General features: G+C 31.3%; 1 protein-coding gene and 2 long non-coding RNA genes across 3 annotated transcripts; all 3 read right to left on the bottom strand.

Annotated features, from left to right (window-relative positions):
• Positions 1-8,131: 8,131 nt before the first annotated feature.
• Positions 8,132-9,607, bottom strand: LOC143542361 (mitochondrial import inner membrane translocase subunit Tim9-like). The gene is made up of 2 exons (XM_077034962.1): positions 9,423-9,607; positions 8,132-8,338 (listed from the first exon to the last, which is right to left on the bottom strand). Exons 1-2 carry the CDS (start codon positions 9,515-9,517, stop codon positions 8,149-8,151), a joined length of 285 nt encoding a protein of 94 aa, XP_076891077.1. The 5' UTR covers positions 9,518-9,607; the 3' UTR covers positions 8,132-8,148.
• A 1,661-nt stretch (positions 9,608-11,268) lies between these two features.
• On the bottom strand, positions 11,269-12,131 carry LOC143542360 (uncharacterized). The gene is made up of 2 exons (XR_013136888.1): positions 12,061-12,131; positions 11,269-11,543 (listed from the first exon to the last, which is right to left on the bottom strand). It is a non-coding gene; the product is annotated as an uncharacterized LOC143542360 (long non-coding RNA).
• A 4,916-nt stretch (positions 12,132-17,047) lies between these two features.
• LOC143542359 (uncharacterized) lies at positions 17,048-18,301 on the bottom strand. The gene is made up of 3 exons (XR_013136887.1): positions 18,142-18,301; positions 17,975-18,037; positions 17,048-17,391 (listed from the first exon to the last, which is right to left on the bottom strand). It is a non-coding gene; the product is annotated as an uncharacterized LOC143542359 (long non-coding RNA).
• Between the last annotated feature and the right edge of the window lie 8,764 nt (positions 18,302-27,065).

Below are 27,065 nucleotides of genomic sequence, written 5' to 3'. Positions count from 1 at the left end.
CTCATTTTTGTAACCGAGCCAAAATCGACCTAGGCTCGGCTTGATCATGGCTCGGCTCGTTGGCTCGATCTTAATCTCGTTTAACTTCAAAATCGAGTTAGAGCCTTAGTTGAGTTACCACGTTTAATTTCGAGTCCGAGCTCGAAACCACCCTTGCTCGACTCGTGCTTGACTCGTGAACAACCCTACATGTCATATCACCCCAATCATTGCGACATTCCACCACCCTTATCACATCAGTCAATTGCATAGACACTAAGACACATATAACCTGTATTGTCTTCCAGGCAAATGAAATGTATTATAATAGGGAAAATCTCCTAAATGTTCATTTCAAACATTAAGGTCAAGCTTTTGTCTATCATCATTATATATTCCTCAAATGTCCATTACCAATAACCTTGGCTTCTCCCTTAAACTTATTTACACTCACTTATTTTAAACCAGTAGTTACTTGCCACGTGTGGTATATACCGGCGACCTTATTTATATATCGTCAGCCTTACTTATATACCGTCGGAAGATGGTATATAATGTCGGCCTCACAAATATACCGTCGGATCCTAACTTAATAATTTCTTTTGTAAAAGAATTATTTTTAAATCATTTCCTAAGTTTTTGCAAGGCCTACGGTATATACCATCTTCCGACGGTATATATGTAAGGTCGACAGTATATATGAGAGTCTGACGGTATGTATGACACATGGCAAGTAGCTATTGGTTTAAAATAAGTGAGTCTGACAAAGTTTAAGGGATGATCATGCAGTATTGATAATGGACATTTGAGAAATTTATGTTGATTATGGACAAAACCTTGACCACCTTATTCAAAATGGACATTTTAAGAATTTTCCCTTATAATATACGGTATGTATGCTTATCTTGAAATGCACGCCAAATTAGATTCTTCTTGTTAGATAACGATTTTTGCGTGTCTAATAAGGTTTTTCTTAATATGAGTGCCAATAATCTGCTATATATATAAAGGCCTATACGTTTCCTTTGTTTCCTCATCACTTCACTAAACATTTTTATCATATTTCAAAATTCAAAAAAGCATAGGCTTCGGGCAATTTGGCGTATCATTAGTTAGCCAAAGAAACGCTAACGATTTGATATCTTTAATCACCTTGAAAACTTAGATATGTCAAAGAATAACGCATTCAGTGATTAACTATATTAAGTACTAGCTTATATGCCCGTGTGCTACACGGGTTGAGAAAATATATTTTCTTAAACATATTAATAACAATATATAATAAAATGTGTAAAATTTTTAAAAATCAATTTCACATCTAACCATAAAATTCATCTAACCATAGATTCTAGTTTTCATTTACTAATTTCTAAACACCTTGTTATAGAGAGTATTTGTTATAGAGAGTATGATGTTTGTATTTAAAAATTTTTCGCATCGAATATGTATAATTATGTACCTAAATAAGTTAAGTTAGAATATTTGTACATGTGTCGGTTCCTATCACCAAGTAGAAGTCCATGTCTCCCTTTTCACAAATGTTAGTAAGATATATTTGTTTAGAAGGTTTGTCATAAAAATTTATTTGAAAGCTTTATTAGAAAACCCATATACTTGGGAAATTTGAAATCATATGTAACATTAAAAACCCTAAATAAACCTACTTAATCTTCAATTTCTTCAATTGGGTGAGAAACTTTCAAATAAATTCTCATTAACCAAACTAACTAATAGGTATGCTTAAGAAACATTTACATTAAAAATATTAAGGCACTAAAGAAAATATAGTAGCATAAAATATTAAATAACCTTAAATAGTGATTGTCATTGACTCTTGTTTATGATCATTGCCAAACATACGACAAACACGAATTGTCTACTTTGTAACTTAAGGTGAAGTTTTTTTTTTGTCTATAGGTATCAAAGTAATTATGAGAATATAATGATGACCTTCAATGTTACTTCCTAATATAATTTCTATGTTTATAACATGATCAACCAAAACGGATCAAAGTTCACTGGTAAAGAGAATGTACCAAATTGGCACTAAACATTTCCGAACAAACATCAACTTTACAACTAACTACATAAATATGTTTAGCGTAAGTACCTAGTTGACCGATTCTTCCTCTACCCGGACAAAAAACTGGAACTGAACTGGTCAAACACCTAACTATACCCGGAACCATTTTTTGAAATAACTCTTAAGCACCTCTAAATTAACCCATAATTTAGAAAAGATGGGCATAGTTTCCTAGCTGATGTTGTTTATTGTTTAGTCACTAAATAGCAGTTATACTTGTCCTAAAGTGATGGCCCAGACTTTCAAATTTCACTGCACTCGCTTACGGCTTTTGTATTTTATCGCCAGCTTCCAGATTTGTAGAGAAAGATCTAACTCCAACGCAAACTGATAAAAACCAAATAAGACATATTTAGTTTCGTTCAATAAGAACTGCTAAACCGACATCAAGGACATCTAAAAAATGAGTCGAAAACTTAACTCAAATATGCACGATTTTATTTTTGAAATGTCCAATAATGCATTTAATTTTAAATTACTCTTATGATGTGAGGTTAAATAGTTAGCCATAAAAAAATTATGTTTTATCTCTAGTGGGTCGAAAGAATTGTTACTCCTAACAAAATTACAAAAACAAAAAAATTATTCAGTTGTCTTTGAATAGAAAATTAGTACTAAACCGACATTGAGTACATTTTCAAAACTCTCCCAAAAATTGAATACAAATATGTACATCTAATATTTTTTTTAAATATGTCCAAATATTGAATATGATTTACTACCCATCTTCATAATCTCAGTTATACTCAAAATACCCTTATGCTTGCTAGCACGAACTAAATAACCAGATCTTTCAATAAAAGTGTACAGAAGTGAACATTGGCCAAAATTTGGTCAACCACACAAAAAAGTAAACTTTGACCAAAATTATTTCAAAAAAATAAAAGGCATTAAAATAATTTAAAAAAAAAAGGCAACGGAGTGATTTTGTGATAGGAGTTATAAAGACGCATTTTTTAGAGAATAAAACGCATAAATTTACAATATTTAATGAATAAGAGGTTTAAAGATGCAAACTCACGTTATCATGAAATCTGTGAATAAGAGTATTTTGGTCTACTGTACTTATAAATAAGCATCGAGAGCTTCTCAAGACAAGTCGAGTTTGAGCCTAGACAAACTCGACCTTGGCTGGCTTACACCCTAGATTAAAAAAACATAAGGGTACTTTAGTCCCCTTTTTTTTACCTGAAAGCATTGTAGTTTTGTTGCAATAGATACCAAAAGGTCAGAGAAGAGTTCATTAGGTAACCGTTCGATCTAGTCATCCCCACCGCCGTGACATCATCATTAGCTTCAGCCTACAAACATAACATCACAACATATTCATTTGCATACTATAAATTAGTGAAAAAAATTGTGTGAAGATCAAAAGAAAATCAAGCTTAGACTTTTTAAGCACAGGAGTATTGGCTCTTAGACAAAAACTAAAATATATAAAGCATTTTGATAAGCTATGGATGGACAACAGTTTAAGTTTTCTAAACAATTCAAATCAAATAAAGTCGTAGGTTTTCTAAAAGAACCTTTTATTTATTTTTTTCAAACACCATGGTAAAATTTACAAACCAACAATGTTGTAAAATTGTTGTAATATGATACAAAATATCACAAAAAAGTTGACATATAAATAAACTGTTAGTATTTTGTGAAAACCCGCACTGGCCCGAACCAAGATGATCATTTTCTAAAAGAACCTTTCTGATTTGAATCAAAATCACCATTTCGTTAAAAAGACTCGTTATGATGATCATTTAATAAAAAAGACCCTTTCTGGTGTGATCAAAATCACCATTTCGTTGAAAAGACTCGTTACGGCATGAACCAAATATGAGCTGAAACAAATATGAACCAAACCAAAATGACCATTTTATATATATATATATATATATATATATAAAACACCTTTCTATCTTGAACCAAAATTACCATTTTCTTAAAAGATCCATTGCATCCTAAACTCTTTATGTTTATTTTGATAAGATAAATTATAATAATAATAATAATAAGAGAGTACATGATCAACTTCGTATTGTTTCATTAAAATTGACAAAATTAAATGAAAGAGGTGGTTAATTACCTCAACAAATTTCTGCAGAGCAAAATCTAGACCCCACTCGTGAACCAAATCTTTCTACATTTATAATTGAAAGGATTAGACATAACCACTTATATAAAGATCAATTGAGAGCACAAATATAGATTCTCATTCATAAACTTTGTACAGTAAAAATTCCAACTTACATAACATCAAATCAACAACAAACAATTGAGAGCACAATTATAGACTCTCATTCATAAGAAAATGATGATAAACCATTGAAGCATGTACTAACTCCACAAAGTAAACCTCTAAATAAAATCATTCGACAAAATAAATCTTAATCGAGAACAAACAAAAGCAAAACCTCAATTCTTTAACGCATTTAACAAACCTAAGACGAAGCAAAACTTCATCCTACAATATGCATCTTGCCAAAGATTAAATTGTTATCATATGGTAAACTCAAAAGTGTATTTAATAACCAACTCACAGTATAACCTTATTTAAAGATTCCATTAAGAACCTTGGGAAGACCACATCTGCTGTGTGAAATATGCTGTAAATTTTATGGGCTTTAAAAATTATTGACAATATATAAAAGTTATGTCCAAGAAATAAGCAGAAAAACAAAAAAATAACCCATAGCTAGTCACACAGGTGGAGTGTTGGAAGTGGATCAGAAAGCTCAACAAACATCAATACACATAAACAAAAAAGATATTCTTAAGAAGAATAGTGAAATCAAAATTCAAGTTTGTGTGTTTATCTTTGCTCAAATCAATTTTTGTTTTTTGATTTCCAACACTCTATAGTTTTCAAAATTAAATACATCTGAGTTTACAAGTACCGTTAAATAGTTTTCAAACTACACCTATCATCATTTTATCCTTTCCAATTACACCTTGCTTGATTCACATGGATTGCAATTCGTCACGCTTAAATATTTATAAAACCTCGAATATAACAAAAATTATCATTTTTTTTATCTAAATTGGGCCAAATAACCTGGAATATACTTTTAATATATTTGAATGAACTTAGTGAATGTGTTTTCAGTATATGTATATTGTATCCTTATAAGAGACATGACCCAAGAATCCAAATAAAAGCAGATAACCATAAAACAGAACAAAATTCAACCCAAATATCTAAATTAACACATTAATGATAATATGGCAGCACATGATGTCAAATGCAAGTAGGTATGCAGTGAGTGACATTGACACTGGTGAGTTGGGCTTCTGTTCCTTATCTTATTTGTGGTTTGGTTATGCCACCAAAAAAAAGAAGGTTTTGTATGGAGCTGTGCAGGTGACAGTAGGTTGTCTATCATCCATACATGCAAAGCTGAAATAGAAAAGATGCCGCATACATAAAAATGTATTGCAGACTACAGTTTGCATACCAACGCTTTTCTATAATAGTAAAATACGGTGTAAACAACAAATATGCATTAGTTGCTTAATATATCCAATTACTTTGTATTAAATACTTGAAGAAATTTAACACAATTTTAAAAGAATGAATGAAAGATCATAAATTAAAACCATAATAGAAGAAATACAAGATCTGCTAATTAACAAACCTGAATTTCGCTGGCTAGACGGTTTTTAGAAGCTTCAAATCCATATGCCCTGGTTGATACATCAATAAACAAAAAAATAGTTTCAAATTTCAACTGTTGACAAGTTTCAACAACAACCTTAATTAAAAACCATTCAACTATTTAAGAATGTTACGTCAACACAAGTATAAACAAACTTATCAACAATCGATTAATTAAAGAAGACAGAAGAGTGTATTCAATCTAGTATAGCTAAACACAAAGACATGAGAAAATAAGCAAATCACCACAAATGTGCAAGCATATAGATGAAACCATAAGATTAACTAAAAATTTAATATATTATCTTGCTAAAATGAAAAAAAACAATCATAAACGCACAACATAAAAACTCCAATTTCTAAAAAAGATGTTACAACTAAAAAGAAAAGCAATAATTGACAGATGAAATTGAAAAAAAAAATGATAAGCGAATTAAGAAAAAAGCCCTAACTGACAAAAACCTAAAATCAAAAGAGAAATATGAAACCCTGAAAAATAATAATTGAATTTAGGTTTAGCTCCATCCAATTGGACCTGGGGAGATTATTTATAAGCAAGCACCGTAGCAAATTTTAAAATAAAAATGAATTAATAACCTGGAATTGATTGTAAAGTTAGCCCATTAAAAAAAAGCCCAAGTGCTGATGACTTAAATAATCCTTAATGGGTAAACTTAGCCCAACAAATAAAAGCCCATTATCCTATTGGTCCATCCCGAAGTTACTTTATACAAAACATAACTAAACTTCCTTTATTACCCTCCTCCAATCTGCAATCTTGGCCGTTCATCTTCTTTACTTCCAAATTAAATGAAATTTTTTGACCCTTAAAAAACGGTAAATAAAAAGTTTTTTTTGTTAACACATTTTTATTATATAAATAACTCTTTAGCTATCACTAACAATTTTCACAAAGATATCTTTTTTTTTTTCATTTTACAACATTGTAGGAATTGTAAGATGGAATCGTCATCGTCATCGTCATCGTTGTTGCCACTGCCATTGTGGTCATCATCATCATCATCGGATGAGGAGGATGACATCATTACGGCTTCAATCTTAGCTCTATCCGATAATTTAACTAAGAAAGCTGAAAGTTCGCGTCCAAGAGCAAAAAAAAGTGCGTTTAAACAGAGATCGTGAAGATGCACATGACGAGGAAGGGAAACGAGCAACATCGTCAGCTAGGCCAAAAGATAAAAATGCGGAATCTTTGGAGGGCAAGTTGTCCAAATTTTACAAGATACAATCGGAAAGAGACCGGTTGAAGGAAAAGTTAAGGCAATAAGCGATCGAGAGGAAAGATTTTAAAATCTTGACGGCTAAAATCGATCATCTTACGGGAGCGGCACTTCAAGAGGCCGAATTGTTTAAAGAAAGAATTGCAAAAAAATATGTTTAATGATGTTTTTTTAGTTTTATGCTGTGTAGTTTTTATCATGTTTTTTCAATTATCATGAAACATTGTTTTTTTTGTTATTAATGAATAGTTTTAAGTTTTAATAGTGGGTTACACTAGAGGTTTTTTTTTTTTTTTTGGTGTTTGGGGGGGGGGGGTGTTCTTATTAGCAATAAAATAATTTCACTTTATTTTCATATATTTAAGGTCTTGTATTTTTGCTGTCTTTTAGATCTTAGGGGGTTCTTAATCTTATATGTAACTAACATCACTATATGTAGTTAGAATGTATAGGCATTTCTCCTTTTAATTTATTTAATTTACAGGCAGTTTGTCTTCAAACAACAATATTCATGCCCAATAACCATAACTTACCTGGAGAAAAGGTGGGTCTGATCAGGCAGGGTAATGGGTTTGAATGGGTTCGGGTCAAGACATGACGTGTTGTTTTAAGAAAATGTCATTTTGGTTCTAAATTAAAATAATGTTAGAGTGTTCTGGATACTGATCAGTTACAAAAGAACTAGAGATAAAAGAGTCAAAACCAACTAGCAACCTTAGTCAATCGAAATCAACACGAAACTTCAGAAACGGGATAGGTCTGGTCAGTAACGTTTCATGACGACCATGAAAAATTATGGGGTATCGTTTTGAAGGAGCACTATGCGCATAAACAACCTAATTAATCAAACCAATCTTAAAACCGATTTTTATTTTACTGGTTGAACGTTCCAATGTTTGTAACTTTCTGTTGTTACAGTCGTTTTTACACGTATATCATTTAAACGACGCAAACAGAATATCAGTCTTGACAATCACTATGTAACTTTCAACACCTCCCGGTTTTCTTTGCTATCATGATTCCGTACCCCAAAAACGATAACACAAATACATTTATAAAACTTCGCAAGTGAGTATACATCACTTGGCAATTATACTGTTTACTTAAAAACTTAAAACCCTAAAGCAAAATCAACTGAAAGAAAACTTCCATAACCAAAAACAGAAACTAAAATCTCGGTTTATCATCTATTGATTCTATTCGTCTTGAGTAGCAGCCCCTTGATTAAGTTCAGCAAATCTCATCCCAACCCGCATCGAATGCTTCAAGAACTTCTCAGCACATCTCTTCACGCATGATTCCTCTTGTTTATCCAAAGTTTTACGCCTGAATGTATCCACACAGTCTGTGAAGCATCTTTCAACAAGCGTGTTGTACATCCTTAGACTGCAATGGAGAATTAAACATCAATTATCAGCAAGTCAAAGTTATCACAATCTTTCACAACAGGATTAAAACAATAACATTCATATCATTCATTCAGGTCTGAAATGATAAATTAATTAAAAAGATAAAAGGATTACAATATTATTAAATAACTGAAACTAATTTGGAATCAAATTGTAATAATGAAAAAGACTAATCAAACTTATCACAAACATTCACAACATAATAAACATCGGAAACTACACCTAAATCAAAACGTGGAAGGATTTCAACATCGATTGAAAAATTGAAACGATTTAAGATTTGAAAATGCAAATATGAAAAAAGAAAATAAAAAATCCGCACAAAAGTGAAAATGATTCCGACAATTACAATTCTTTATCGATTGAGTTTTAGTGTGTGCAACAAACCAATAAAGCCTGCCCAAAACCTAAAAACGGAAAAACCAAATAAAAAACCGCGGATTTGAGTTATGTTTTTCAATTAAACTGAACTTACGGTTCGGTAATGAGTTTACATCTAATATAAAACCCAACAAACTGAAACAAATATATAGATTTTCATTTTCTATTTCAAGTAATTTTAGCCAAAATATGTAGTTCAAATATTTTAGCCCAAATGTATAATAATCATTTATTAACAAATTACTTTACGCCCAAATTTATGATCCCAGATTTCTCCACTTCAAATGGCAAAACCAAAAACCAAAACCGAAAAATGAAAGCTTCAGTTTTTGGATCAGTTTTAGACCAAAACCAACAGAAAAAACAAACCATGCACACCACTAAGTTTTACAGAGAACAATCAAAATCAATAATAATAATAATAATAATAATTTCATCCACATCTAAAACAATTACAATACAATTAAAAGCCGAAAGCAAATTTCGAATTAAACCACAAACACACGACAAAAAATCACAAATCTTGAATTTATTAAACAATTTAAATCAAAATTATAAGGTATACATACTCATCAACGGGTCACACGCGAACATAAATAAGCACAATAAGTCATACAGATATGATGGATTTGTATACGTTATACAGGACATAAATAATAATATTATTAATAACGAATAACCTGTCACGAATTTGAAGCTGCTCGATCATTGTGGACATACGAGCTTGATCTTCCGGTGGAAGAGTACCCAAATCTCCGAGCATACTTTTGTCCATTTTCGACTGCGATTAGATCCACTGTTCAGCTGAAAGTGTGAAATAAACTAGGGTTTTGAGTTTTGGTTAATTGATTATACGTAGGTGAGATAATGTTTGGGCTTGTAATGGGCTTTGGGCTGTAGTAATTTTGGCATAAACTGGTTAACTGGTTATTCGAAAATCTGTTAATTTGATAGCTGGTTATTGGTCAACGGTCAATTAATCGGTTAGAACGGTTAATCAAGTCGGTTAGTAACCGGTACTCAAGCACAAAACCCTGGTATAACCGGTAATTAATCGGAAAAAAAAACGGTTTAAAAAATAATTTTAAAAAACTAAAACCGGTTTTGGTTAACCGGTACTTGGGAAAAAATGAAAAAAAAGGTTACTAACCGCTGATTTTTTTCAGGGTAGAAATTGGTTAAAGAGGGACCAGTTAGAGAATCGGTTAGTGACCGGTTAATTGGTTGGGATGTGCACCTCTATTTAGGCATATAATAGTTGAGGTGTACAAATCGGGGTTATGGGCCAAAACTGGTTAAACTGGTAGACTAAATTGGTTAAACTAGTAAACTAAATTGGTTTAGGTCATAAAGCGCCTTTTCTACAAAATATTCAAGCCCATACAAATCGATCTGAGTCGGGTAAAAAACGTCGGTTTGTGTTATCGGGTCAGGTTATGAACCATATTGGGCTCTGAGAGAGGGAACCGGTATCCAAACTGTTGGGGTAGAACAAACCGGTTTATTTGTGTTATCAGGTTGGGTTAGAAATCGATTTACCTGACCCTAACCACTTTTTTCCTCTCTGTAATGGCGTATTGATTTCAACAAAAGACCAAATAGGTAAATTATTATACAGTATAACTTTTAACAAGTTTAGGAAAATGATGTGTTGTAAGAATATAACTCGGGTTGGGTAGTGGATTAAATAAATGAGATTACTTAAATAATAAATATAATCAATGTCAAACGGCCCTTAAAAACATATAATAAGTTAATAACCACATCTCATTTCGTGTTGTTAGTGTTCATTAGTTCAAATTTAAAATATGATGTTATATACTTATATTCATACGAGCCGAGCCAAAGGGGTAGGTGACTCTTGAAGAAGATTCTCACAAGCAACCATGGAATTACGGAGAACAATTTCGTATAAGGAAGACCTATAATATCCACATGATTTGTGTAGTTTAAATTTTGAAATGGTTTCTTGAACGGTATATTATTGATTTATGTCCACCTAAATATGATTCTGATATCTTTGTTACACAAAGACGTATACCATTTTTTATAGCTAATTTATTTATCTAAAATATCTAACTTATAATATAGCATGGTATTAGTTTAATGTTACAAATAATAATAATAATAATATAAGCTTTTGACGTTTACTTGTGCTTTGTATTGCTTAACAAGGTTAAATAAACGAACAACGCTGGTGATCGTGCAATTAAACAAAGACTAAAACCGTAAGAAAAATCTACTAAGAATTTTTGTACAAAATAGAATTTGTAATTGAACTTGTCATATATAATCATTCTAAGGTCCTGAATTCGAGTCTCACTTGATACATGAAATTTGTCATCCAAAAAAACAAAAAAGTTTATAAGAATTGGGAGCCAAATTATATGCCTCATTAGATGATACCAGATTACAATAAAAACCCATGTCATTTTATAAAATGAGTTAAATTATGTTCCAGGCCTAAACTACGTCTACATCACACAACTTCGTTAATCATTCTCACAAGTATACATTCAATACGTCTTTATTAAATACCCGAACGAGTAAACTAAAATTGCGTTTTTACATAAACATAAAGTCGTGGAATCCCCATGACGACAAATCCAAATAACACATACACAAGTTTCGTTTATTTATTACATGCATGAAATATTTAAAACAATACACAACTTCTTGTTTGGGTCATGGTTCGATCTCATACTTAGCAGTTGCAAGGATTGCACCTGCAGCTTGATCCACAACTGCACCCGTTACCACTCTCGGCAACAATATTGCTAGTCTCGGTTCCCTCAGCAAATCTGCGACATAGTTTGTATAATTAACTGTTGGATCACCATAAAAGCAAAAGGCTTACATAACACTAAGTTATTACGAAGAAAAAAAACACAAACATAAATCTTTTAATTTTTTTATCAACGTTTCATATTTTATAATTTTATTTCTTACATACAAACATGTATGTTAAGTAAGAAACGAGTATCTTGCTTGTTACAGCTTGTTTTTTTCTTTGTAATGTTGTTGTGTTAATATATTCCTATTCGTTGGTCGTTCAAAAAAAACAAGATAAAAAAAACTGTTTGTCTTTGAAATTTTTAAACATTTAGGCATTTAGCTAACATGTGTAAGTTACGTGCAGTTACTATAAACATGAATTACAAAGTGTAATTTTTATAAACAAACTTTTTCTTAAATTCAGAAAAAGATGAATAAATATTGTATTTTAACAAATTGTTTATAATTTAAAATTGAGTTACTCGAAAAGAAAAACGACATAATATATATACTCGTGCACGCAAAAAAAATTGAAACATATACGTAATCTTGGGTGCAACGCCTTCGACGATGATCAAGGTGGTGATCGGCTTCTCAATGTCACAGCTGTTCCAAAAAAACCCAGTTTGATCAGAAAATATAAATTAAATAGTCTACAGAAAATATATAACTGAACTTAAGTTTTTTATATATAAAAAAAGGAAATTAAATTACGAGTTGCCGCATGAGCAGCTTGAGCCACAGCTACACTTGCTCGACATGATTCAAAGGTTTGATTTTAGTTTTGAAAATACAAAGGGGTTGTTTGATTTAATATGTGAAAGAAGGGTGAGTTTCATGTGATCAATGGGGTGTGTTATTTATAGAGCACCATACACGCGTATAGATAAGCTAGCATTTGCGTATATAGGGATCTTTTGACTTCATATCTCATGTCACTTTTGAAGAATATAAAGATTGATTGTATGTGTTTACATTTAACACATTTCTTACAGCAAATGTTGAGAATATAAATTTATTAAATTGAAATGTAAATTTCGTAATTTATTCCATGTAAGGACTTATTGGTGAAATTTAGTTAGGCTTTGTGTAATAAACCCTTTTTCAATAGGGATTTAGTTAGGGGTATCTATGGTTCAGAAATACATAAAATAGAGGTATAAATATATGAAATAAAGTTACAAATGCATGAAATGGCGGTATAGGTACATGAAATGAATGAATAAAACGAATGGTTCGGTGCGATTAATTCGATTATTTCGGTTCCGTCTTGGTTAACTGTATCCTCAAGCATAGTTGTAATTGAAAATTTAATAGTTAGAAACATTTTTGCTTGGATCACTGACAGATGTATGATACATACTTACATAGTGATTTTCTCTAATCTTTTATCAAACTTATTATTAAATGGTTAAGATTGATACGATAACAAAACTTTAATAAAAAGTTAGAAATGATTTTTTTAAAGAAAAAAGAACCACCACAAATGTTAACATAGCTTTTTTTTTCGTTTAAATCTAATTTTATAACTCAAATAATTGAATATATTTAATTGATTTTTAAAAGAAGTTGTACCATAAGAACGGAAATTTATTATTTTTTATTTGAGTATATAAATTCACAATAATTTTTCATGTTTTTCGGAGAGGACAATAAACAAACTATGAGATTATAATGCCACATCCATGCTACGTTAAAAACACTTTTAATCTAGTGTACATATTCTCACTCGCGCTAAAACACATATACCACCTCATTGACTATTTCTTACATTTTACACGGAAAAAACACGGTTTGCTTATCTATATGTATGTATACTTGTATGTATATGTGTATTGAATATATGTGTGTATGCATACGTGTATATTTAATGTTATAACAGGAGTATACAAGAGGTTTATTCTACCAATTTGATATAAAATAAATAAACACATACGTGACATTAAAAATAAAAAAATGATCCCTATTTTATAACATTATCTTTTTTATCTTAGAATGGATACCGGGTCCATTTAAAGTTAAAATAACCAATGTCAAACGGCCTTTAAAAAAGAAGTAAAAACCATATCTTATATGTTTCGACTTATATGGTTGTAATTAAATATGTGCATTTGTTATAGCTATATTATGTTCACATGGAGCCGAGCCAACAAGCGGTGACTAGTGAATAAGATTCTAAAGATTGATATTGAAACGAAAATCGAATTTTTCAACCAACGAATTGGTAAAAGCATTTGGTCTTAATTCTTTTTTACAAGCAACCGGTTTGCATATGTAAATTGATATGGAACAATTTCTTACGTTAAGGAAGACCTATTATATATTTATATCCATATAATTTGTATAGTTCCAAAATGTATTTTTGGACGGCAGATTCTAGATTTGGGTCGCTTTGATGAGATTCAGTCTTTGTCAAAAATAAATTTGACATTTTTATTGCTTAGTTTATCACAAATATCTTATTTATAAGGTTGTGTGTTGTACTTTAATGTTATAACAAATGCGGTTGTTGACTCGGTAACACAAATCACTGTTAGCCTCTACATTGTGGGTCACTTGTTATTCAACTTGGACATGATAGCATGTATGAATGTATGATACGTTTGGTGAGTTATCTTGACGTAACAGAATGAGAGTTAATGTTAGCTAGAGGATACTAAACGTGTCAAACGACCAAAATCTGCCCCTCTTTGACTGCCCGTGGTAGGTGTGATTCACTAATTACTATCTCAAACCATATGGGCGCCATACGTCAAAACAAGCCAAGTGAAAGAGGTGCCAAGGGTAACTTCATCAAGCCCTTAAGAGACCAATATCTAAGTTGTGATGGGTTTCACCACTTTAACCAACCACAATTTTTTCCCTTTTTTTGTTATTTAATTTTAGCTTATCCACTACGTATAGTTTTATCCATATTTGTTGATCTAATATTTATTATCAATACTATTTAAGCCGTTACTAAGGTCATTTGTAGCAAGTATAGATGATCCATTATTGTGGACCTATTAAGTCATGTTTAATAATTGTTACTCGTATTTTCTTTAATTCAACTTATTAACGATTAGACAATTTTAAATGTATTTGAGTTGGCGTTGATAATGTATGAATCATCTTAAAATATATTTATTTTATTATTTTAACCTCACAACGTCACTTCTAAACTTCTAACTAAACAAACACGTAATTATTACTTGTATAAAATGCTTTTAACTTTTAAGTTTTTCTAAACTACTACAACTAAAGGATTAATCTTGATAAAGGTTTAAAGTTTAAAGAGTTTGAGTTTGAGTCGGTTTAGTTTATTAAATTAGAAATAAGTTTTGGTTATTATTATTAATTTATTTAGTTTCCTAGTTTGAGTCTAATTAGGTTTCTTGGTGAGCAAGTTAAGGTTTTAGTATAAATAGATGGTTTAGGATTATTGTATTTTGTATGGTTTTCATTCTTAGTAATATTGAAAGAGTCGTGAGAAGTTCTCACAAAATATCGGTGTTGTTCATGTTGCTTGATCCAATTAAGTCCAACAAATGGTATCAGAACTTGGCTAGCTTAGGGGAAGGAAAGAAGCCACGATAGAGTTGATCTAATTAGAGAGGCGACAACAAGTGGGTCGATCGAGAGAAAAAAACAAGAAAGCAAGAGAGTTGGCGCTACAGAAGGATCGAGAAGGTATAATAAAGAAAAGAAGGCAGGCAACTTATTTAGTGGAATAACAGGCATACACCACAATTATTTAAGCTTGGAATTAAAGAAAAGTCACGTGGGTGGAAGGAAAAATTTTGAACCAGAAGAGAATTAATTAGATATCACTAGTTTGGGTATTTTAGTATGGCGTCTCGTATGTCTCGTGATTTGGAGTTTTGTTTATAAATCCCGAATCATCACTATAGATCAACAAGGAAGAAGAACGAACCGGCCACCTGAGAAGACGGATTGAAATAGTGTAGCAATCAAACAGTGAAGAAGACGATCGTATCTGTGTGAACGATCAAGAAGAAGACGAGGACGGTCATATCTGTGTGAACGATCGAGAAGAAAAATCAACGTCAATCTGTGTGATTCGTTGAGAGAAGAAGACGCAACGTTCATCTGTGTGATTCGTTGAACGAGGCAGTAGCGTAAATCTGTGTGATTCGCTGTGATCGTATCTGTGTGAACAATCAAAGAGGACGATCTGTGTGACGTTAAGAAGATTAGAAGAAAAGAATGGCGGATAATGCAAACAATGCAGGGAATGTCCCGGTTCGAGAAAACAACAACACCTTGTTTCAAGTACCAAAGTTGACAACAACGAACTACAACACTTGGACAATTCTAATGGAGCCAGTTTTGGATGCACAAGGGTTGTGGGAGACAATTAAGCCGGTAACTGGTGGAGCCGCTGATGAAAAGAAGAACAAGATTGCAAGGGCGATTCTCTATCAAGCTTTACCAGAGGATATACTCCTTCAAGTTGCTAGGAACCGAAGTGTGAAAGACATATGGGAAGCTTTACGTGTAAGGTTTCTTAGAGCTGACAGGGTCCAAAGGGCACGTTTAGCAAATTTAATAAGAGAATTTGAGCAACTCCGAATGAAGGAGACAGATACGATTGAAGAGTTTGCTGGAAAGTTAGCCGGATTTGTTTCAAGATATACTAGTCTTGGTTCAAATCTCGAAGATGAAGTATTAGTACGAAAGTTGTTAGATTCGGTGCCAAAGAAGTATCTTCAGATTGTTGTTTCTATTGAGCAATATTCAGATCTTGACACCATGCCATTCGAAGAAGCAATAGGTAGGTTGAAGGCTTATGAGGAACGAATCAGAGAGCAAGATGAGACGGGTGATAGCGGTCAAAGTAAGTTGTTGCTAACTAAAACTGATGGACAGGAAAGTTCGAAGAATGAAGAGGATGTTTGTGAATGTTGTGGACGAGGGAAAAGTGACCATGGACGTGGCCGAGGTAGAGGACGTGGCGTTGGACGAGGTAGAGGTGGTCGATTCCAACCAAGTGAAAATCAAAAGGAGAAAGGTATGGGTCGAGGTAAAGCTCATATCAGATGCTATAATTGTCTTGAGTATGGTCACTTTGCATATGAATGTCCCGGGCCAAAACCAAAAGAATGAGCTACTAATTTGGTTCGTGAAGATTTGGATCCAACACTATTTGAAAAGTAACGAGTCCATATCAAGATTAAGGGGGTGAATGAAAAATTAATCTTAATAAAGGTTTAAAGTTTAAAGAGTTTGAGTTTGAGTCGGTTTAGTTTATTAAATTAGAAATAAGTTTTGGTTATTATTATTAATTTATTTAGTTTCCTAGTTTGAGTCTAATTAGGTTTCTTGGTGAGCAAGTTAAGGTTTTAGTATAAATAGATGGTTTAGAGTTATTGTGTTTTGTGTGGTTTTCATTCTTAATAATATTGAAAGAGTCGTGAGAAGTTCTCACAAAATATCGGTGTTGTTCGTATTGTTTGATCCAATTAAGTCCAACAACAACATCAAAATTTATGCAACTAAATCAAAAACATTAAACTAAACCAATATGCAATAACAATAAACTAACCTTTTTGGATATATCATACAACTTCATTAACCATTTCTCACAAATATACATCCAAACTTTTAATATATACCCAAACAAGTCAATTCAAATAGCGTTGACTTTTACAGAAACATTAAGCCATGGAAATCATTACAAATCCAAATAACACATAACATATATAGATAGGTTTCATTTATTTATCACATGCATGAACACAAAACACAATTTCTTGTTTGGGTCATGGTTCCATCTCAGCTTAACAGTTGCAAGGGTTGCACTTGCAGCTTGATCCACAGCTGCACCCGTGTCCGCCCTCGGCAGCCACTCCGGTCTCGGTCCGCTCAGCAAATCTGCATAAAATTGATCAAGTTTAACTGTTGAATCTCAACAAATGTATAGGAATCAATTTGTTCTTTGATCAAATTAATTTAAATATTAAATTAACACGATAATGACAGTTTTATAATTAACTGAAACTTATTATTTATTAAGGAATATAAAAGTAGGGTCTGGATCAAATACAAATGACTTTTATCGTGAAAATGATATAAATAACTAGAGTAATTATTCTTACACTATATTACTTTTTATAACATAATTACTCTACTTTAAAACTATAATTAATCTAGTTATCTGTATGTTTAGTATGTTAATTTTATTTATACTGGATCCCACCCATATAAAAGTAAAAGATGAAAAATCGTTACTTTATTTTTATTTAATTAAATACTGGTTATATAACTTATAAAAACAACTCATATATATTATATTAGCACGATAAAAATTTCATAATTAATCGACCTTAGTAAGGATTATAGAAGTAAAAGACGAAACTTTGTTACTTATTTAACCTTTTAAATTAAATATTAATAATAGTCGTATCAACTTTTTTAAACTCAAATAACTTTTATTTAAAATAACGGAAGCACATACGTCATCTCGGGTGCAACTCCATCAACGATGATCGTGGTGGTGGTCGACTTCTCGATGTCAGCTCTGTCAAGAAACCCGTTTCGATCAGAAAATATAAATTAAATTGTTTACAAGAAACAAAAATGAATAAATTTAAATTTTTTAATATAAAAAAGAAAATAAATTACGTGTTGCAGTTACAGCCACTGCCGCATGAGCAGCTTGAGCCACAGTTGCACTTGCTCGACATGTTTCAAAGGTTTGGTTTTAGTTTCGTAAATACAAAGGTTGTTTGATTGAATTAATGAAAGCAGGTGATTTTCATGTGTGATCAATAGGTGCTATTTATAGAGTAATAAAAGGAAGATCACCGTACACGTGTATGGGTGTGATGGCATTTGCGTATAGGGGTTTTTCACTCCATATATTTTATTCCATGCATCACTTTCATTGTTTTATTTCATGTGACTTTCGGAAAATTAAAAGATTTAGTAATATGGACGAGAGGTTTTGTAAATTATATGATACTAGTTTTTATCCCTTGTATTACGGAGTTGTTTTATATTGTTGTTCTAATATTTATTTATTTTTTGTATTTATATTTTTTATTGTATGAAAGTTAATAATATACTTATAGTTTGATGATAAATTGTTTGACAAATAAATGAGATGTTATAACCCGGTTTAAAAGCTATATGGTTTTGATGAGACCTAAGACCCGTTTATTTTTTTTTTTACTATGAAGTTGGATTTTTAATTATAAATAATATTTATGAAAATTAATAATATATTTATGGTTTGATGAGACCCAATACCCGTTTATTTTTTTACTATCAAATTGGTTTTTTAATTTAAATAATATATATATATATATATATATATATATCTTTTTTAAAATAAATAAGATATTTATATCCTATTTTATAGGATTTTTACATATATAATTTGGTGAGAATAATAATTTTTAATTTAATGAGATGTTATAACCCGTTTAAGAAATATCTGGGTTTGGTAAGACCCATACCCATGAATTCGGGTCAAATGCATGAGAAGTCTTAATTTAAAAATCAAGCAAATCTGATGACTCCAAAAAAAAGGGAAGCGACCACATCGCGACACGTATGATTTTTATGTCTTCGTTTATATATATTATAGATGGTTATAATGGATTGTAAGTAAAGGAGAGAGAAAATGTTATATGAGAGTATTCTCATCCCATTCATTATAATTATGTGAGGGAAGTTTGCAAATTATATGGTGAGTTTGTGAGTGTAAATTATAGGGTGAAGAGAGGAATATAGTGATTTTTTGTAAATTTTTTGAAACATTTGGGGAAACATTGTTTCCCCTATTTATTTTTAAATATTTGTTGGATTGGTTGTGAGTAGAGGAGAGTAAAAACTGTAATGATAAAAGTTTAAAAAATATTATTTAATTGAAAAGGAGAGAGAAATGTAGTGTTTTTTAGTGTATTTTATAGAGATATGGATGAGGAACGGGTTGAGAATGCTCTGAGAAAGTTAAATTTTGGGTTTCATTGTTCATACTGTATAATATTTTAATATTTTCTAAAAGTGGTTGTGAGTGAAAGAGAGAGAAAAGATAATGATAAAGGTACAAAAAATATTATTTAATTAAACAGGAGAGAGAAAATACAGTAATTTTTAGTGTAATTATATGATATATATGAATATATAGTAGGGAATGGGTTGTGAATGCTCTAAGCATTTGTGTTTAACATTAATTTTTGTTATGGATGTAAGAATTCTTGAGGTCTCATGTTTTAAATCTAATTTAGAGGGTTTCTTTTAGTAGTGGGTTTTTTTTATGATTTTTCTGGACGAGTCAGACTTAAGCGTCAAAGTTAGTATAAATCGTTGATATTTCGTTTCAAGAAGTTTCACCCAGTTATTTGGATATTAGGGATAGTTTCAAATGTTCCTAAAAGAAGATAAAGAATTATTATGTCTATGTCAATGTAAGGACTTATTGGTGGGATTTTGTTTGTTGGTGTGATAAACCCTATTTCAAAAGATTTAAGGATTCAAATGGATATTTTAATACTAGAAAATCAACTATAAAAAATTATAATCTTTTTAAAAATCGTAGGAAGAAATTTGAAGTGTTATAAAACTTTAATAGCAATTAACAATGTCTAAAAGGACGATAAAACAAAAAACGCAAATGCTAGACTTTTTTGTTTATGGGTATGTTTGTCAAAACTAGCTGGTAGTTGAAGCTGGTGGCTTGAAGCTGTTAGCTATTAGCTGTAGTTTTTTAAATATATTTAGATGTTTGTCAAAGTAGCTGAAGTTTTTAATAAAATGTATAAAATGATCAAAATGTGCATAACTAAAAAAAATAATAGTAAATGTATTTATTTTGGAATGTTATTTAAGTAATTTAAAATATTAAAAGATTCTACCTTTTTCTAAATGCTACTAGTAGGAGTTTAAAGATTTTAGCTTTTTCTCCTAACCAAACAAGACTTTTAATTGAGTTTGAGTTTTTTCTTAAAAGCTATAAGCTCCTAAAAGCTCTCAACCAAACATGCCCTATATCTATTTCATTCATTTCTAAAATCTGATAACTTTTATAAATGTTGTTTAGACTTGCATGAAAGATTAATTGATTTTAGACCGGGTCTCCTTTAACGGGATAACTAACATCTTGCTTACGTTGAATTGGAATTTGGAAGCATGGTTTTGAGAAATAAAATAAATTTTTTAACATTTTACGGATTTTCATATAGATTTCTTAAACCAAGTGGGTTTTCTTAAACCAATGGGTTTTCATATGTGTGTGTTGTCGTTGTTACAAGAAAAAAATAACTTTCTTATAAGTTATTTTTTGAAAAACTGTTATATCTTAGGATTGATTTATTTTATGTTTTTAATTAAGTGTCAAATCTATTATGATGATTAAAAGAATTAAGATTTTTAAAAAGTGAATGCATTGTGTGACAAAAAACGAATTGTCCAACCATGATAAATTGACGTGTCTAACTGATATACAACAACGTTTCTAATATTGCAATAGTGTCCAAGTTGTCTAGCAATGATGTATGATGGAACAAATACTGCTATTATATTTGACCAAACTTGATCTATTAACTAAGAGTAAATAAATTCACACTTGACATTCATAAATCATAAAGAAGTATTCTCCACATTATCTTTATATCTCAAAATGTCTACGAGGTATTAATTAATATTATTAATGTCAAACGGCCCTTGAAAACAATCAAACCTCATATCTTACTTCAAATTAGGATTTTCATTAAGAATACGATATTGTGTTCATAAGCTGATAACCAGCCGAGCTTACAAGTGATAAACGCGAGAATGCATTAGTTCCTAGAGTCAATTTCAGTATTTCACTAGCAAACGTGTATGACTTGCATGTGTAAATTGATTTGGAATGATGTAGAACAATTGAGCATGTTACCTATCATACCCGTTCTTCGGGTTTTGGCTTGGTGAAAATAATTCTGAATACTAATCCGATACATGATCGGTAAATCATGTTTCGAGGTATTCAGACTAGAGCTGGTTGGGTTAAACCGAGTTTCCATTTACACAATGATAGTGACAATATTGGAATAATCTTGTTGAATTGGAGCAGTAACCGAATTTTGTGTTGATTGATTATAAAATGTTTGAAGTCTTGATCGATGTTTAAGAAATAACAATCCTAATTGGTTGAAGGAAGTAGACTTTGCCGATATGTTAAAGCTGAGCCAGCCAAGAAAAATATGGGTTGTGAGGTTTTCGGGTGAACCCAACCAGGGTACTTCCCAACCATATACCGAACTGATTACTTTCAATCGGGTTCGAGTCTAATGTTTTATCAGGTTCAGTTAGTTATGGTCTTGTTTAATCGATTATCAGATAGCGTTGGGTCAAGTTTCATAATCAGCTACAATTAAATCAAAATGTAGCGGGTGGGACCCATTTTGATAGAATTTTATATTCTAAAACGACTCTTTGTGAACTCATTTTCATAGAACATGCTTTTGCCCTTATTAAACTAGTAGTTTTTTTAATATCACCTGTTTTAATCTGAAAAAAAAAAAAACTGACTTGTTATCCGACCCGTCTATATTGTAATAAGCTCACCCACCAATCCACCATTGGTATGAAGATGTAATGAATTTTGTTGTAGTTAATAATTTAATATATTTCTAGATGGATACAAAGGATTACTATTTGACAACTAATATGTTTCCATAGCCAAATACAAATTGAAATAACATTTGATTCATGTTTGGTGTATCTATTAATGTTTATTTATTTATTCTTTTGGTAATTTCATTGCAACTAGACATGCATAATGTACAACTTTCCATGCATGAGAATATTTATCATCCCCATCCAATCAAATCAAATAAAGGTCAATGGGATTCCCTATTTCCCCACCCAGACTATGTTATGCTTGTTCAAAGGCCATTGCTTTTTTTCCTAAAGTTTCTTTCTTTTTATCACCAATTTCAACCTTTAAATTTATTCTTCTAGGAAAATAAAATAAGCATTATTAGTTTTTCCCATTATTGTTTTTAAGACTATTATTAATTAAGTTATCTTAAACAATCATAACAAAATATATACAAGGTTTTCTTGTAACATTGTGGATTGTAATTCGTAAATAGATTATATTTTATATACTATTTTTCAAGTTCTGCTTTTAGGGATGACAATTGGTCGGGTTTAGGTAATTCAAACCCCATACCAGATTATAAAGCATGTCCCAACTCCCAAGCCCGGCAAAAAACCGGTGGGTTTCTGTTGAGTAATTACCCATCGGGTTTTGGTTTTGACAGTATATAACATAACTAAAAATTTACATATAAAAAAAGGTGTTCTTTGGTTTGGACTTTGGACTTAAAAAAAGAAAAGTTAATTGGATTGAATGAAAGGGCCACCGAATTCATCATTTTAAATTGGGCTAGACTTATAACTCAACTAGATTTGGTGATGTAAGAATTAAGTGGGCAGGGCCCAGAAGTTAAAGCAGGTAGCATTGTAGATTTGTAGCAATGAAACTCAAACCCGATAGATACATTCGATACGCGTAATATTTATTTCATTTAGGTATGAGACAGGTTTTGGATTACTTTTGAAACTTTTACATTAATCGAAAACGATAAAAATAAATATGTATATTATTTTAGTATAACGGTAGAAAACCATGAAAACAAATACGGATGTCAGTCACTGACAAATATAAAAAATGTTACCTATGTTGTTCGGGCGGCATGGATTCGGATTGCCATGGTACCATACACCAGCGCAGTAACAACACTCCGTACAGTTTGTGATACTAAAAGAGTTGCATTATTTCAAATAAAATTATGTTTTCAAAAATACTATTATCAAAACTTTGAGAAACAATTAGTCACAAGTCACAACCACGTACATAGTTTTTCAGTTAACGAGCGCAAGTTATTAACAAAATAATAATGCTAAAACTCATATGAGTTAAAAACGTATATTGTTTACCGTATGAGGGGTTAAATTATCTATATAGTATAAAAAGAAAGTTTGGCGCCGCAGTTATTTCATATATTTTGAGAATTTGGATTTGTTTTTGCTGACTTTAGATAAGATTGCTAGGTGGTGTGTTGGCTGGGTTTGTTTGTGCTAAGTTCCCATGCCGATTATTACACAAGCTCGAGTCCAGTCAACTGCAATATATCATCTAACTTAACTTTTGGTAAATTGTAAATTTTTTTTCCAATATACTATTTTTTGGGTGGGCCTAGCGATGCGTTTGTCACGTGTACAGTCCGCGTATCGAATTTTATGTTTGAGTTCCGGTATCGTAAAGAACGTAACCAAACAACTATATTTGTTTTTAGTTCCGGTATCGTATCGAACATGACGGAAGCCGACCGAATTTATATAGACTTACCACCTCAATGCCCGCAACAAACAATGTTGGTTTTCCCAACATCTGGTTTTTACCGAATCGCGTCACCCTATTAGTCCACCTCAAATTATATATTTTGTTTTTGTTCCGATACTGTAGCAAACTCAATCAAAACCAACTAAATTCACGTCGAGTTACCGCCTCAACGCCCAGGAACAACACTTGGGATTTTACAACCGTACGGGTTTTAACAACCAAACAAATGTCGTTTTGAATATTTTAGTTTCACATATGTTACTTTTTTATATGTTAATTTCATGAATTTATTTTTTGTGTTTTAACTTTAACTCTCGGGTTTTACTAACGCTATTTATAACGTAACAAATGTAAACGTTATTAATCGCATTTGCGTCGACTCACCGTCGTAACGCTTGAGTTTACTAACCCCATAGTTTACCGACCAAATGAATATGTTAATTTATTTTATAATACGCTATACAAGTATCGCTATTTTATGTTATTTTTTTGGTTTTTTATTTTGGATATCATAATAAGACGAATTTATTTTTTAAGTTTAGTTTCAGGACCATAACGAACGTAGTCAATATCGACCGAATTTGTGTTAACTCGCCAATGCAACGTCAGATTTTATTGACTGACTTCACCGCGCAACGCGCGGGGAATCTTACTAGTTGAAAATAAAACTAATTATTTCTCATTATTATTTAGTTGTACAACATACATTAAAATTTCTAATCTGCTACTGTTCTAAACTAATAGATTTATATATACTAGTGGGTTGTCTAAAGTTATATCAAGCTTGAAAAATTACTTCAGAGCCGAGCTTTAGTTTTAAAACTAGAGTTTGAAACTAGCAAAGCCCGAGCTTGATGTCTACAAGTCAAACGAGCGGAATTTACGCTTAGACTAGCTTCAACTCGTTTATACACCAAGTTTGTTACACTAAGCTCCCCCACCTAGCCACCTGTGAATGGTGAAACAAGTTGAATCACTTGGCACTTGTGAATGGTGATCGTAAACGTGGTATACTTTTGGGCTTGTAACAGCCTTGTTCTGTATTGGGCAACCTAGGTCCAATTCTTCTGGCCCAAGTAATTTTACGACCCATAAACTAGTATTGTGGGATTTGTGGCCGATAAATATTTTATTTGATTTTTCTTCTTCTTTATTTTTTGTGTTATATTTCAATTTATAATTATAATGATGCATATGTTTTCATGAGAAGTTATATTTTTTCTATGAGGCCTAGCTAAGAAGCTAATATTGAATGTTATGTGTTCAAAAGGGACCATAAAGGAAGAGTAAAGAGGGAAAAAAAACTTGCTCTCTTTCTCTACATTAACTCTGTCAAATCCTTCATTATTTTTTAAGATTCATAACTTTTTTATACGTCATTTAAAAAATGCACCATAAGATCGAGTGTTTTCTAATCTTTAATATGAGTAAACTATTATACTTTTGAAAAAAAAAACAGTATACGTAAAATACAATGGATTAAACACAACACACTAAAACATATAATTGAAGAACGCAATTGACGACTAAAAACACAGTGGACTCAATTGAAAACACACAATGACCAGAGCGTGTAACAAAATGTATAAAAAACCAATGACCAAAACCTATAAAACAATGTATAAGAAATCCTACACATATTTTTATTTTATTTTTTATATAGCAATGTCATGCTCATATTAAAGATTAAAAATGTTTATTATTATAGTGATTTTTTTAAATGTCGTATAAAAATTTATGGATGTTTAAAATGATGAGAAAATTTGAACGTGTCTGTGTTTTGATTAAATATTTATATTGTTTTCTATATTTTAGTTTTTTAAATTTTTATATATAAGAAATTATACCGTTTTTGTATTCTAGTTTGCTATTGATCCTAAGTTCTACATGTTTAAATTATAAGGGTGTGAGGTGTTATCTGGCCTTCACCATGTTTAGATTATAAGGATGTGAAGTGTCATCCCGCCTTTACCGCTTGTCACACAAGCGCCTTCCACAACCGTCTAAGCCTCTTGACACCTAGATAGCCCTCCTCCTCACTCGCCTTTCCTTGTTCCCGCACTACACGCTACACCCTAAAAAAAGTATGGAGTGTTATCTTGTGTTGCTGCATAGGCAGTAACGTGGTTAAAATTCATATATACGCCTACCCGCTATATGCATTTCTTTACACGAGACTTGAACTCCCATTACTTGGTTAAGAAACAATTTAAATTTGCAATGCATTCCACATACCAAGCCTAACACCCATTAATCTCCTTTCATTTTTGTCTCTTGTTTGTTCGTTTAAAAATAAAGTTATTACTTGCTTAAAAAACCTAGTACTCAGATTGTATAAAAAACACAACTTACCAGGCACTAACATGGTTTGAAGCCTAAATTATAGGACTCAAATAAGATTTAAACAGATCCAAACGAGTAACCATAAATCAATCTAAAGACAATATAAATAGTCAAAAACTAATAATGTATGGTTACGACTATTCTTTAACTTAAGTCGTTGCAATTTATAAATTGTTTTCAATATTTTGACCTAATTTGTGATGAGACTAAGTGGCAATGAAAAGTCATACAGTGTAAAGTTGACCAAATTATTATAAAAAGTCATTACTCTTAGGCTTGATCCAACGATCACTATGACATGCTTTTGTACACTAATTAACAAAACAATTCGGTTTTCTGTTGACATTATTCATTCTAGAATCATATATCAATACCACTTTCACCTCCTTAGCGCGTGTTCTACACATGAACACACTTTCAACACGTATTGATTGAAAATACAATTTCATACCTTATATTGTCACTCAAATTACAATTCAATCCAACATCTTCATGAAAGGGATTACTCCATAGAATAGTAACCAACTTTAAAAGTTATTTCAATCAGTTCACTGATAGAAACTTCTGTTCCAATTAAGTCATTGAACTTTCATTTTTATTCTAATTCTAGATATTTTACCTGAATAGCGGGTAATCTAGGTTTTTTTTAAAAAAAACCATCAAAAAAAATTCAAAAGAATTAATAAAAAAAACTATAATTCAAAATATAAAACATAAACAAAAAAAGTAAAAAAACTAAAGCGTTTCGTCTGTTGTCCTCGTTCAACAAACAAAAAAACAAAAAAAACCCGACCCGAAACCCGTTTTGACCTTTCCGACCTGGACCCATTTCGACCCGAACCCGTTCTGACTCGAACCTGTTGAC

Source organism: Bidens hawaiensis, unplaced genomic scaffold, assembly GCF_021521415.1.
Source record: "Bidens hawaiensis isolate Kalapana, Puna unplaced genomic scaffold, B.hawaiensis_p1.1 tig00012834_1, whole genome shotgun sequence".
NCBI classification, from domain to species: Eukaryota; Viridiplantae; Streptophyta; class Magnoliopsida; order Asterales; family Asteraceae; genus Bidens; species Bidens hawaiensis.
This window is presented reverse-complemented; position numbering and strand designations above follow the sequence as displayed.

Excerpts from the sequence above, each read along its gene's own strand:
- LOC143542361 (XM_077034962.1), bottom strand. The coding sequence starts at position 9,517 with ATGGACAAAAGTATGCTCGGAGATTTGGGTACTCTTCCACCGGAAGAT. Across the intron at positions 8,339-9,422 it reads CAGCTTCAAATTCGTGACAG|TCTAAGGATGTACAACACGC; the intron begins GTTATTCGTTAT and ends TCTCCATTGCAG.